This window comes from Amborella trichopoda, chromosome 1, assembly GCF_054954075.1.
Source record: "Amborella trichopoda isolate Santa Cruz 75 chromosome 1, AtrichopodaSantaCruz75HAP2 v2.0, whole genome shotgun sequence".
NCBI classification, from domain to species: domain Eukaryota; kingdom Viridiplantae; phylum Streptophyta; class Magnoliopsida; order Amborellales; family Amborellaceae; genus Amborella; species Amborella trichopoda.
The window spans coordinates 52,131,388-52,145,787 of record NC_142336.1 but is presented as its reverse complement, the minus strand read 5'-3'; the positions used below and the strand labels follow the sequence as shown (position 1 = coordinate 52,145,787).

General features: G+C 37.9%; 1 protein-coding gene and 1 pseudogene across 15 annotated transcripts in view; one reads left to right on the top strand and one right to left on the bottom strand.

Moving 5' to 3' along the window:
• The window catches only part of ATM (Serine/Threonine-kinase ATM-like protein), a 175,096-nt gene that overhangs the window by 97,798 nt on the left and 62,898 nt on the right, over window positions 1-14,400 (bottom strand). For all 15 annotated transcript variants that reach the window (XR_016059815.1, XR_002281003.2, XR_016059813.1 and 12 more), the window contains 10 exons: window positions 13,067-13,252; window positions 8,894-9,015; window positions 8,627-8,696; window positions 8,353-8,480; window positions 7,980-8,121; window positions 7,739-7,879; window positions 7,546-7,644; window positions 799-845; window positions 484-679; window positions 103-324 (listed from right to left, as the gene is read on the bottom strand). Coding sequence is in view for 5 of the 15 variants with exons in the window: in XM_020667487.2 (XP_020523146.2) it covers window positions 103-324; window positions 484-679; window positions 799-845; window positions 7,546-7,644; window positions 7,739-7,879; window positions 7,980-8,121; window positions 8,353-8,480; window positions 8,627-8,696; window positions 8,894-9,015; window positions 13,067-13,252 (1,353 nt within the window). In the remaining 10 variants the exon portion in view is untranslated. The remainder of the gene's footprint in view (window positions 1-102; window positions 325-483; window positions 680-798; window positions 846-7,545; window positions 7,645-7,738; window positions 7,880-7,979; window positions 8,122-8,352; window positions 8,481-8,626; window positions 8,697-8,893; window positions 9,016-13,066; window positions 13,253-14,400) is intronic.
• LOC148783916 (inorganic phosphate transporter 2-1, chloroplastic-like) lies at window positions 2,623-3,949 on the top strand (annotated as a pseudogene).

The following is a 14,400-nucleotide window of genomic DNA, read 5'->3' as shown; positions in this document are numbered from 1 at the left end:
TCAATAACGTAATGAACATTGAAGCATCCAACATAAAATTAAGTTGAATTCACATCAAAAGATTTAGAGTAATCAAAATATTAAAGAGATCATGAAAGGTACGTGAAGTGCTCGCGCTGTCTTGTCAACTATTGTGACAGATTCATCCAGAAGATATTTCTTAAACATTTTAAGAAGTGTAGCCACTAGTTCTTCTGAAACACCAATGCCAACACCAAAGTTGGTTTCCCTGTCAGACCGTACGATAAGCCGAGAAAAGGGAAGCTTTTGATCAAAATCTCCAGGCAAACGGACAACCACACGATGAGGATCCCCCACACCAACCTGTAAATAGGAAAATAAGAACATAAGAATCATGCCACGAGCTATCAACGTTACACTGCTCCAATCTCTTCAAAAATTAAAACAAAATCACAAGTATTAGAAAACAGACTGATATACACGAGAAGATCAACAATTGTTCTTTCTTTCTGAGATGCATACCCTAGATACAAAATCCGCCACCATGCCTCTCAAATTGATTCCATCATCTGAAGCACACATGTCAACCAACTTCCAGACTGCAGAAACAATCTCAGGCTCACAATTCCAGCTTTCAAGCATGGAATAATTATCATTAGAGTTCTCTTGTGATTGGAATAACTCCTTTGAAAGCAACTTCCTATGAAATATCTGAAGACTGCAGACAACATAATAAATCAATCATCAACCACAACCAACCAAGGTGAAGAGGCAACAATGTGCACTGAATTCTCATAAACGTTTTCCCTAAGGAGGTATGGTAAACCAGAGAAGAACCTTTGTAGGCGTAACTTCAGAGGAAGATAACACGATCTCTTCACAAACTGAAACAGGAAAACAAGTACAATAGCGAAAGATGTTAGAGGTCCTACGAAAACGTACTATCCACTGCAGGGTGAACCAGCATTAGAAAACTCAATAAGTCCAACTAGACTCACCCAAATTATTCATGTTAGATAGACTGCACAAAGAGGAAACCCCCTGACTCCCCTGAGGAGGTACTCTTCCAGAAATCGCCCGAGTTACTATAGTAACACAGTTGAGTTTATGCAAACAAGCGAGTTCTTGGCAGACTTACCAAGTTTGTCGAGATTTTCCATTTTTGATAGCGAAACATGGTTAAAAGGGGGGAAATTTCGAACCCCCTATTCACCATTTCCCTTCAACCAAGCCCCTATTTGGTAAGAAATTTGAAATTTAATGTTTTTGCATCCTGTGGCTACTAAAAATATCATATTCAAGAAAAAAAAAAGTCGGAAAGTTCCTATTTCCAATATTATGTTTTTTGAATTAGGGTACAATGAAAGTTCAAAAAACTTCTAATTGCTTCACAACCCTAACACGATCTTGGTTGAAATTCAACTCCACAGCCAATTTTTTCGTTTTCTATTGAATTGTAGGCTTCATTTTCACAAAAAGACAGTCAGAGTCATGGACCTATGAAATTTTAAACATTGAAACATTATTTGACCTAAAATCTCTCAAGCTCAAACACCGAATCTAGTTTAGGTTTTCTAATTTTAGGTACTTGAAGACCCTTTCAAAAAGAACGCATTGATTCACACAAAACGCAAAGATTGGAGCGTAGGCTTTGAAATTTTGTGTATCGATTTTCAATTTCAATTCATATAAACGATTTCTTTTAGTCAACATCACTAGTTTTAGTTGCACTTTAGTTACATATTGAATTTTTGTTGCATTCTATCAAAAAAAATGAATGGGATTCAATTTTTTTCTTTTTTTCATGTCCACAGATACTTTTGAAATGTATACAGAGACAATTTTATGTTTTCACAATTTAGATTTTTTTTTAAGCCTCAAACACGCTTGCAATGTTTAGAAAGTAGTATTTTCTCCTACAAAAAATAGTAAATTGACCTTTTTTTCAAATTTTGATGCATAAGTAATGTATCTATAGGAGTAATAACATAATGTTGATTCTAGGTTCTTTTTTTAATTTACTGTTGCTGACAGGATATTTTCCAAGGTTTTTAACACCACTGTACACTTGGATTGTCTCCAAACTACATTTGTGCTCGAGAAAAAAAGAAAAAAACATAATTTAGTATACAAGAATATGGTGGTTAATTCTCTCTCTTCATTTCCCTCTCTCTCACCACTACTCATTTTACTCTTTTTTTCATCCATCAATGCTCCTTTTCAAACATTTCTCACCACACTTAAAAAACTTAAAATCACAAAACCAGCAAAATCCCGACAATCCACGAACATGCCCCACAATCTCTCTGCAACTCCACCCCTTCATCCATGGCCGCCATGAACCTAACCCCATTCTTAATCCAACCCCTATTCCTCCTCTCTCTGAGATGACATCTACTTCCTCACCCACTCGCTCTTTCTCCTTTAATGGCTCCAATTCTATGTACAAAAACCCTAACTTCTACAACTACAAACACTCCCCTCTCCTCATCCACTTCACCAGAGCTCTCCAAAACACGAACGGCCTCCGCCCCCTCCCCATTCTCCGACCAACTCGTTGGAGTCTGCCACCAATCGTCAGAATCTCACAATTTGCAAAGGATTCCGACCATGAAAAGCTCAACCAAACACTGAAGTCTCAGATGCAAATGATTCACAGAAATGGCTTGAGCCTTCAATATCTCTTCGTAAACGGCCTCAGCAATCACTGTTTGCATAGCCATGGTCGCACTTTTCTGTGCTCTTCTCATGAAATCGTTGGGGCAAGGAATGGCCTGGGTTTTATCGTACATAACCTTGCTCTCTGGTTTCTACATGGCTTGGAACATAGGGGCAAACGATGTAGCAAACGCCATGGGAACAAGTGTAGGGAGTGGAGCTTTAAGCTTGAGGCAAGCAGTGGTTACAGCCACTATTCTCGAGTTCTCTGGAGCTTTGTTAATGGGGACTCACATTACAAGCACCATGCAAAAGGGAATTTTGGTGGCCTCCATGTTTAATAGAAAGGCGTCGCTTCTTTTTGCTGGGCTTCTCTCTTCTCTCACAGCTGCCGGAACTTGGTTGCAAGTTGCTTCATATTTCGGTTGGCCAGTCTCCACCACGCACTGCATAGTGGGAGCCATGGTGGGTTTTGGTCTTGTCTATGGAGGAGTGAGTGGTGTCATCTTTGCAGCCCTCCCCCTAAGGAAGTCCCTTCCCATCGCAATATGCCAATCCCTCGGATGTGCTATCATCGGTACATTCCTCATAAGTCGAGTAATCCACAAACAACTCGGCCATCTCCTTCTCAAACCTGAATCCTCCCAACCTGACCACAGAAACTCCCCTCAAAATCTTGGCTTTCTCTCAGATGTTGCTGGCCCAAAAGGACCTCAACTAGAGATAATCTACGGGGTCTTTGGCTACATGCAAGTACTCTCAGCTTGCTTCATGTCTTTTGCTCATGGTGGAAACAATGTTTCCAATGCAATTGGGCCTCTGGCCGCCGCTCTCTCTATACTCCAAGGTGGGAACAGGCGCGGAAATTGTGATCCCGAATGATATGCTAGCTTGGGGTGCGTTTGGGATAGTGGCCTGTTTAATGATGTGGGGTTATAGAGTGATGGCTACAATAGGAAAGAAGATAACTGAGTTGACTCCTTCAAGGGGTTTTGCTGCTGAATGTGTTGTGATTGTGGCCTCAAAGTTGGGTTTGCCTATATCAGCCACACACATGCTTGTTGGCACGGTAATGGGGGTTGGATTTGCTCGTGGACTTAATAGTGTGAGGGCCGAAACAGTGCGTGAGATTGTGGCCTCTTGGGCGAACACAATACCAGTTGGAGCGGTGCTTGCTGTTGTGTACACTTCGCTCCTCACTAAGCTTCTTTCATCTGTCTTCTGATTTAGCTTCTTTCATTGCTCATCTGAAGGGTTCAGATATGTGCAGGTGGTTCATTCTGGAATGGCTATTGTGGATTATTATGCTCATGAAGCCATTGGCAGCATCCCCGAGACACAAATTATATATTACTTCTGAGGCTTCCATTATCTTGCTTGAATCTATCCGGGTCGATGTCCCCAAATGTTGTCCAGGAATTCAGAAAAAAAAAATTGTTGAGGTTCACTACTTGTGGACTGCTCCATCCATTCCCTTTCTTTTATTTTCCCTTTTGTTTTGATTTGGATAGAGTAATAGATTTTACCTTTGTAATTTATATCTGTGGAAGAAAGAAAGTTTACATTCCCTTCAAAAAAAGAATATGGTGGTTGGCTTTTTATACCTTTTACATAAATGGTTTTGTACAATGTTGACAAAAAAGGGGCAGGCCAACCATCCAATATCGCAGCATGATCTAGGATGGATAGGGTTACAAGAAGGATGAGGTGCACTTACTGTGGAAAGGAGATGTCATGTAGTACTAATTGCCAAAAAAATACTATGGTAAGATGTGCCACTGTGCCTGTGCAAGCGAAGCAACAGATGAAGCAATCTATCCTGGCAGCAACGGAAAGAAGGTGCAAAGATAGAGGATGAATAAGGAGTAAGGGAGGGCATTATGCACCTTCTTGTAGGAAGAGGGAGATCTCAAGGTGCAATTTGAGTGTGTATGGAAGTTTCGCCTAGAAACATGTATGTAGACAGTTGGGAGCTGGAAACAGTCATTCAGTGACTCCCAAACTAGTACTGGCATGGGGTGTTGTGCGCCAGGAATCCCATGACCCTTCAGGTCTTCCACCTTGTTCAAAGGCAAAGGCCTACTACTTCCCAGGCTTCCCAACCCCAGGCTACACAACCCAATATGCAGTCTTCAAAATCTACTTATCCTACTCAGGGTCGAATAGACCCATTTCGTTCCAAGCCCGAACCACAGGCAAAGACCCTTAAGCCCACGTGGAGGAAGGAAGTCAAAAAGAAAATACAAAAGACAATCGCATGTTGGTTCTATACACTGCGATCCCATCCAAAGCAGCAAATAGTAAATGTTTTTTTTTGAGAGAAGGTTGACTTTACAAATGTTATCAACCAAGTATATCCACTATGACACATGTATTGTCAGGTTCAAGGGTCTAGCTGCACATGAGCTTCCAAACACTTGCCTGGATGACGTGATGGGGACGTAGAACTATTTTTTTATGAGTATAAGGGCAGGTGGCGAGGGACTGGGTTATTATAATGTCACATCACAGGAAGGATGGGAAAGGAAGGATAACTTTGGTGTACTTTTCAAGACGGACAGTCTTCCACTTCCAACAAACTCAAACGTAGAAAGCTTTTGTTTAGGATGCTCGATGATGTAGTGGACGCAACTGGGGACGAGAATGCAGTTTAGGTGATTACAGGCAATGCAAAAACTATCGAGTAGAGAAATTGTTTATGAGGGAGGGAAGGCATTTTGTTTGGTACACCTCGGGTTAGAAGCAATCTATGAACTAAAACAAGTGAAAGCTTGGGTTGAGAAAGGGAAGACTACAACAAAATGCATATTCAATTAATCAAACTTAATGAGGCTACATTATGGAAGGGAGCTCATAGGTCCAGACTTCCAGTTATCCCTAGAGTTGTGACCATTTACTTGACTATGCAGTCACAACTGAGGTCAAAATCGGACTGAAGAAGATGGTAGCATCCGATGAATGGGTTTCTGCACCTACGCTAGAAGAGAAGTCAAATAACTCATCAATAACCACAAGTTTTGGGATAAGTGCCTGCAAATTGTTGCTACCAAAGCCCCACCAGCAGTAATACTCAAGTTGGTTGATTCAGATGTGAACTTCCAATTTCAAGTTTCAATATACATTTACATCTTAATTTGCTATTTATGTGCCTCGTGGGTCGTGGCCTATTTGACCCAAAAATTGATATCAATGTGTTCAAGTTTCTTCTTTAACATGGCATAACACTATCAATCAGGCCACACTATCAATCAGGCCAGAGTAAGCAATCTAAAATCATGGGAGGGGCGAAGCTTTGCGTTGGAAGAATAGAGCAAATGAGGATGCGCAAATTGAAACCTTGAATGAGGTAGACGTCTATTTAAAATGTGAACCAATGGTGATCTTGGGTTATTGTAGTTTGCAAATTCAAATTATGTATCTTATTCTTTTAGCTTGCTTTATATATGTCAAAACTCGCAAGAAGAAGTCTCACACAACTATTCTGAGATTAGCTTTAAATTTCCAAAAGTCGTAACTCATTACTTATATAGTATGATAGAAGTAGTCTGTGGGATTGTACGCATATTTGACTAACTCCCCTTTTTTCAGTGACACCACTCACTTACAAAAGATCACAATCATGAGTCTTATCCAAACTTGTTCTGCCATGGATTGAGAGAGAATGTGGAGTGCATTCCAGTGGATCTAAACACCAAAAGGACGAACAGGTTGAAAACTAAGAGGATTCACAAGCTTGTTTATGTGCATTAAGAGGATTCACAAGCTTGCTTATGTGCATAAAAATATTAGTCTAAAGAACAGAGAACAGAGGAGGCAAGTAAAGGATTACAATCCAATCAATCTAGACCACATATTTGACAATCCTGCATCGGAATAGCTAATGAAGCAAGATAAACCAGTCATCAACAACAGTGTGCTAGAAGAACAAGCTGGTCTACAGAAGGAGCTTGGAAGCGGGGTATGGAGGCGACTCAACACGAGGAACAACCAGACTGTCACTCAACACCATATATGGTTGTTGTATATGATTAACTCAATCTTTAGTCTTCAATATGAATATTGGAACTTGGGAAAGGGATGCGACTCGTTTCAATTTGCACTAAAAAATCAGGCATTATAGATTCATTAATATTACATTAGATTACCAGACAATTTCAGCTAGTGCATGCCAATAAAATAATCTTTTCATCATTTTTCATTTCATATATAGGTCATCTGAATCATGTTTTCCATTTTTTTTTTTTATCTTCTGCATTTATTATATTTTTTCCAGTTTTTTGGGGCCTCTTTATGGGCAACACACCCAACTTGGATTGGGATATAAGAGTCCACTCTCAGTGCTTGCCTCGAGCTTACTTGCTCCAGGTCCATGCAAGTCCCCAAGAAAATGTGAGTTTTTTACAGCGTTACCTCGACACGAGTTTTTTCACAAGTCGGCACATGTCAACACCTCCCAATACCAATTATTGTTTTTTTTTTTGGGGGGGGACTGAAACTAAAACCCCCATATTCAAAACTGCACACTTTCAGTGTGAGGTCAAAATGTCTACTGCATCTAACCTCACACACTTTTGTACACTTGGAGTAGTTTTATTAAATAATAATAGAAAAAATTATGTAATATATAAAAGAATGCAAAACCTTATCGCATGAGTCTCAACCTCGGGACCCATCATTCAGAGAGCAGTAAGAGCTACCACAGTATGATTACAGAGGTCACGGGAAATGCTAAAATTTTGCAAATTTCATTATACAACTACAACAAGTAATATAAAATGATTTCCGTATGGACATGTCTTGCAGTGTCCAGATTTTTTTGGGGAAGAAGAAGGTGAACTATTAAAATAATACACTAAGGTAAACTATTAAAATAATACACTAAGTAAGAAGGCATATTCACCATCAAAAATTGACCTTCTTACTTACCATAAAAAATTGATCTCTAGGAGTCAGTCCCTTACAAATCGCATGATGAAAACTCCGGACTTTCTCAAAGCATTCCAGTTCTGGAAAAGGTTCCAACACCTGGCAATCACACGATTCAACACTACAAGCCAATTGCATTTAACACAAAAATCGAGATTTACAAAAACATAAAATGGGGTCAGAATATGCCTACTCTTATGTGTTCATAAAGGGAAGGGTCGGCATCCACTGTAAGCTGATAGATCAAAGATAAAATTCGTGAAGACTTTTCCTGAAAATGTTTTCCATCTTGTTCCGGGGGAATGCAACAGACTACCAACTTTGAAACCAAAAACTGCAATATTGGGTCAAATGCTGAGTAGGACATCCACGAAAACAAAATTCCACTAGACAAATACATATGTAAGATATCAAATGAATTGCCAGTAAAACACCTGAAGTTGTTCACTAAGTGCACTGATAGCATCCTTCGAGGGATTACTTTTAAATATTTCAATCAGCGAAGAAAGTAAGAAACAGCACTGTTCTTGCAACATACTGCAACTGATGAACTGACCAAGTAGATTGAAAAGATAACTGTAGCAAATTCAAGAACAATATCAGAGACTGGAAACACAAGTAACTCAGATGTGAAAGGCAGATAACAGTTTACACTTTGCAGCAATTCATGAAAGAATATCATTATAATCAGCTTATATCACTAGTTAACAAGATGCATAGTAAAATGCTTGCAATTCATAAATAATATCATTATAATCAGGTTTTATCACTAGATAACAAGATGGATAGTAAAATGCATAAACTTACCAAGAAGTGGTAGAAATTGCAGCCCTGGACCCAATAATATTCATAAGCACCTCAATACTAGACAATGCACGAACCTTATGCCTTGGATGAAGTGCAGAAGTCAACTGATAATGTATCCCAACAAGAAACTACATACACAATGAAAAATGCAAAACATAAAAAATTGATGAGCAACACACAGCAGCGAAATCCAAAAGACAGGAGGAGGGAGGAAAAAAGAAATCTAATATGGACAAACTAATTAATGACTAGCAAAACACCAATAAAATATCACCTGGAAAACTCTATCAGGACGGAAAATCTTGACGTCATCAATGAGACCAGCATTATCAGGGCAACCATCTCTGAAAGCATACAAAAGTCAGTGACAAAACTGATCAACACAAGCAAGATTGATCACAATTATAAAGTTAATGACAACGAAGTGAAGTTCTGAAGCAACCATATTATCTAGATATGGAAAATATGGAATGGAACATCAAGATATAATATCGCCAATCACAGTACATATATATAGCAGGGAAAAGCAGGAATATTATACGTGTCCAAAAGCCCATCAATAATTGTCCTTATTGCAACCACTATAGTATCCTTTGGAAAGTAGGGTGCATCCGGGTGGGAAGTAGAGGAGGTAAGTGAAAGGAGGCAACCGACAATGGCAACCTGAAAATACAAAAAAAAACAACTGCAATGTTACACCATGCCCTTGTCTGGCATTTCTGAGACATGTAACTGAAAAACACCCAACAAAGGACAGAGTACACAGATTGGAATTAACTTCGGCTAATGCGATCCTAAAATGGAAAAAAAAACAAATTTATGTTTGAATAAATAACACAAGGAAATACAAAATCAAGCATGACAACTGATGCCATGACACTGGTAAGGAAACGACGCATTACTAGGCACATAATTGTGAAGTCGCTAGATATCTTCCTTTTAATCAAGCACCTTTAACAACGCTAGCATATTAAATGCTGTGGCGACCATCAGGAAACCACACAATAAGGATTAACGTCGTGCAGTCAACAAAAAGGAATCTCATCAATTATGAAAATAGAAATACATAGAATGAGCAAGAGAGATTCTAGCTCAGAGGTCACCACCAAAGATTTGTTCGATTGAGACAGATTATTATTTCATTAAAATGGATAGGAGCAGCATATGTGCTATATATAAATGTAAATGAATAATTACAAAGAAGCACCTGCATACATTGAGAAACATATGTAAATCACAAGTACACAAAACCACACAACAAATAATAATATAACCGCAAGTCAGCTCAGGCAGGCTTGCCTGAGTTCTACAGTACTTGGGCAAATGCATACAGTACTTGCCTGAATACTGTACACTGATTCTTTGTAACTAAAGGGAAGCAGAATTCTGCCCACCATTTCCCATTTTCTTTGCAATAGAAGCCCCAAATCCCCTCTTTTGAAGCAAAAATTTAGATTATACCAGAAAATTACTAGATCTACACATTGGAAGCATTGAATTGAGAAAAACCCATTTGTTTTCTCACATTCTATAGGTCGAAGAAATGGGATTTTTCGGCCGATTTTGAAAAACTTAAGTTTCTTCAATCCGATGGTCTATAGTTGACTAAAATCGAACTCTAGGTGTATCTTTGTGCTCTTGATCCAACCATAGGCTAGCTCTACCACAAAAAAAAAAAAGGATATTATAGATTTTAAATTTGGATTTTCTAATATTCCCAAAATATTAAAGGCTTGGATCTCCTAGACCTGAAGTTCACCAAATCATCAAAGCGCTTTTCCCAACTAGTTTGGGTCGGCTACATGAATCCCGATCCGATCATACATTCCAGATTCATAAGAAGTTTTGACAAAGTTTTAGATTGACTGCCTACCTAACACAACCCATTTTTACCCGGGCTTGGGACGGGATAAGGGAAATTTTAAGGTCATCACCTTAGACCATTCTAGACCTTAAGTTAGAACCCAAAATTTGATCTGGTATTTCATTGGGGCTGCATAAAGCAGGTTTGGCAAGGATTTGAAGTCTCAATTCACACTAAGAACAAAGATCAGCAAATCTGCCTCAAAACATCGCGTATGTTACATATGATTCAATTTAAATTCATCTATTGAATTTTTTTTACTAATTCAAAGTATAATTAATTTGTTATATATATATTCACACTAAGCACAAAGATCGGCAAATCTGCCTCAAAACATCGAGTATGTTACATATTTATCAATTTAAATTCATCTATTGAATTTTTTTTTAATAATTCAAGTATAATTAATTTGTTATATACATATATATATATATATATATATATATATATATATATATTAAGTTACAGATAATTTCTATATATATATATATATATATATTAAGTTACAGATAATTTCTATATATATATATATATATATATATTAAGTTACAGATAATTTCTAAGATTTTATTCTCCTTGTTCTACTTCTCATTTTTCTTCATAATTTTTATTATTTTAAAACCCAAGAACACCATTTGTTTCTTTCATGTTTTATATACAATTTCTGATTTTTTTTTTTTTTCTTTTTGGATTTTTATGATTTTTCTATTATGTCAAATTTCACCCAACTTTTTGTATTTTTTTCTTTTTTTATTTTTTGGCCCTTGTTTCAGCTCTAGCTCAAGCGAGTCCCCTCGAACTGGCCTGAGTAACACGGCAAGGGCAGAGCCCCAGTCCCTAGCCTGAGCCAAGTTTTAAACGATTGATATTTGCCCATAAACACTGTGCTGATGTGGATAACTAGTACGCATGTTATTAGTGCTGATTAGTTCTATAGATTCATATATAGAGTCACTCACGAATCACCACTTAAAAGGTTTTATGAAGCAGATGCAAGGGGTAAAGCACAACGTTAGGGTTCTGTGCAAAAGTTATATGGTTTGTATTCATCTTGTTCTAGTAGTTAAAAAACAAAAATCCTACACTCAAACATGACCACACAAGAGGAAACTGTGGTTCTTGAATTTTTCTGATCTACACCCAAATGTTGAACCTTTGACCCCATTACCAGTTTCTAGAACATCTTAGGTCAAGGGAATACAACTTTTTCCAAGCAGTGAGTTTCTCAAGACACTATGTAAAAATCTGTGCAGTTACCAGCTTTGCCAACACTAATCAAAAGCATAAATTCACCAGTCTCCCATGTTCCATCAAAATTCAAAACTGCAAGCAGAACTTCAAACATCAACATTTGAGCAAGTTATGAGTAGCTTTTCCAAAGACAGAAAAAGTGATTGTATATGTCAGCACTGTCAAATGGTCCAAAGATTTTTCAACCCGACTATGCTGGACACTTTGCTATCTGGTATTCTGGTGAAATCATGGATCATGAATTTCATAGCATACCTCCTTATTTGACAACACATGTATAAATAATATGCACAAATGTTTATCATGCATGGGAAATTCAGCCCTAGAACATTTGATATTTTTACTCTCTTCATACATAATTTGGTCACTCATTGCGACTATTCCATGAAATGTACAATATGTTATGTTATACATCTGCAAGGTTTCAGCATGGTTTTCTTGAAGTATATTGATTTCACATTTCAAAAATATGCATGAAACCACTTCAAAAGGGTCTCCTTAGCTCACAATGGCCATAGACTTCATAACTAATCTATAATTGCCACGCATGATATTAACTAACATATTAACTGTTAGTTATTATGACACAGGACTTCCTGTTATTAATCACATGGAACAGAAGTGACATTGATTCTTAAACATCCTGTGGACTTCGGCATAGTGGCAGCCATCCAGCTTGCATAACAGAGCTCAAGAGATCAAACCCCTGAAGTTTGTCAATAAAAACCAAGTTGACCAACACTTTTTACTTATCCAATAAAAGAAAGATGAAAACCGGTAAGTTGCCTTGTCACCCATCATGAGATACTGCATAGACCAATAATTATGGCTCAAAACTTCTTCTGGCCCATGTTGAACAACAAGAGTTGTGGTTCAGCATCAAATCTATAGCATTATAATTTTAAAAAACAAAAACACAAGACATAGCATATTGAAATAATGAAAGGCATCTACCATAAGACTTTCACACTTTCTTGATTTCCTTATTCGGATATACGCAGTCTATTAGTTACTTTCAAAATGTACACGGAGAGGCTAATGGAATTGCCAATAGCCTCAGTAGGGGGAAGAGTGACCCTCAAATATCAACATATCGGCAAGTCATAGCCCCTGAGACACACCTATCTCTTCTCAACCTCACCTTTCTTCGCTGTTCTCCCATATCCACCTTCCTCTCTGATGTTGTATGCATTTCCAGCTCTGTATGAACTCACTTTCAGCTAAACTAGTTGAAAAGATATAGTTACCAGCTATATCATGTCAGCATCATTTGTAGGACACGATATAATTAAAACATAATGATATATGTAAAAATGAGCAAACAATTTTGTTTAGAAAGATACAATTGTGCAAACCATCAAAAATTATCCCAAATCTTTCACCACATAGCTCTGTTATTCAACTAGCGAAGTCAGATTCATTCATTGGCTCAACAGGCAACCATCATTCATAATTCAACCTACTCAGGATTACCAACTTATAAAATACGACAATAGGTCAAGACAAAAGCGTCACATATCACAAAACAAAGTCAAGATATCAAGGCTAGCTTTCCAAATGTATGCCTAAAGAAGCAAAAAGAACAAACAAATCACCAACCGTGTTCGTCTTTATGAGGTTATCTCGCTCATGCTCAGAGATATCTGCAATGTGCAAAATTGAACTCTGAAGCACTTTGATAGCATGGCTATTGCTTGACTTATTACTGCAATGAAAAGTCATGCAAGCCGCGAATATTGGTACAAAGTGCTTCTTCACAAGCTCTGACAGAGGTTCACATGTTACCTGCAGTTCAATTTCAAAGCAAGTACATATATTAAACATAACTCACCAAAGAAGCGAAAAAATTAATGATGGAAAAGACAAACTAAAAGAACAGAAACAGAACGTGGTCAATCATCAAAAAAAATGAATCCACAAGGGAACATGAGTTGCTAACTTCGCACAAAAATGTAAAACATGAACTCATGCCTCAGAACAACATTATGCTTGAAAGCAATATAGCATCTAGGAGGACCATGACAAAAGTAAGACCATCATCATCATCATCCTCCTGCAAACCTTATCCCAACTATTTAGGGTTCGCTACACTAATCCTGCTACGCATTCCACTCTATCAAGGGTCATACCCTCAGTCAGACCATAAGTCACCATATCTCTTCTCACTACTTCCATCCCCGTCTTTTTAGGCCTATCGCTTGCTCTTTTACAGCATTCCACTTGAACCAAATTACCACTTCTAATTAGTGTTGTTTTAGGCTGACACTGCACATAGTCAAACCACCTAGGTCTACTTTCCCTCATCTTATCATCTGTTGGAGCTACCCCTAAGTTCCCTCAAATGTATTCATTCCAAATTCTATGATTTCTTGTCCTGCAACTCATCTATCTCAACATCCTCATCTCAACTACACTCATTCTATAGATATGTTGTTTCTTGACTGCTTAATAAAAGTAAGATGCTTTGCAGAGCCATTGTAATAAGCAATTCAAAATTTGCATTATCTCCTATATATCAAGAGTTAACTCATTGGCAACGACATATGCATACCAGTATTGCATAAAGCAACGAACGAAAATGTCTGCAACACTCTGATCATGACCACAACCAGAAACCTGAAAGACTAAGATGACCTATACAATAAAAGGTACACAAGCATAGATAAGCCTACAGCATGCATTCATATTGATGCTCACATGCACGGACACACACACACACAAGTGCACCCATGCACACAAAGCACAAATTCATGTATAGTTGCATACCGCAACCAATGCATGTATTTTATTTTGCATTTTCAGAGAGCAAGCACGCATTTGCACACAAGTCCATGAGTCAAGTCACTAAACATATTCCTTCTCAATGTGCAGGTCAGCAAAATATTTGTCTCGTCATGTTACCTATATGCTCCACACTCAACCAACTGCTTTGC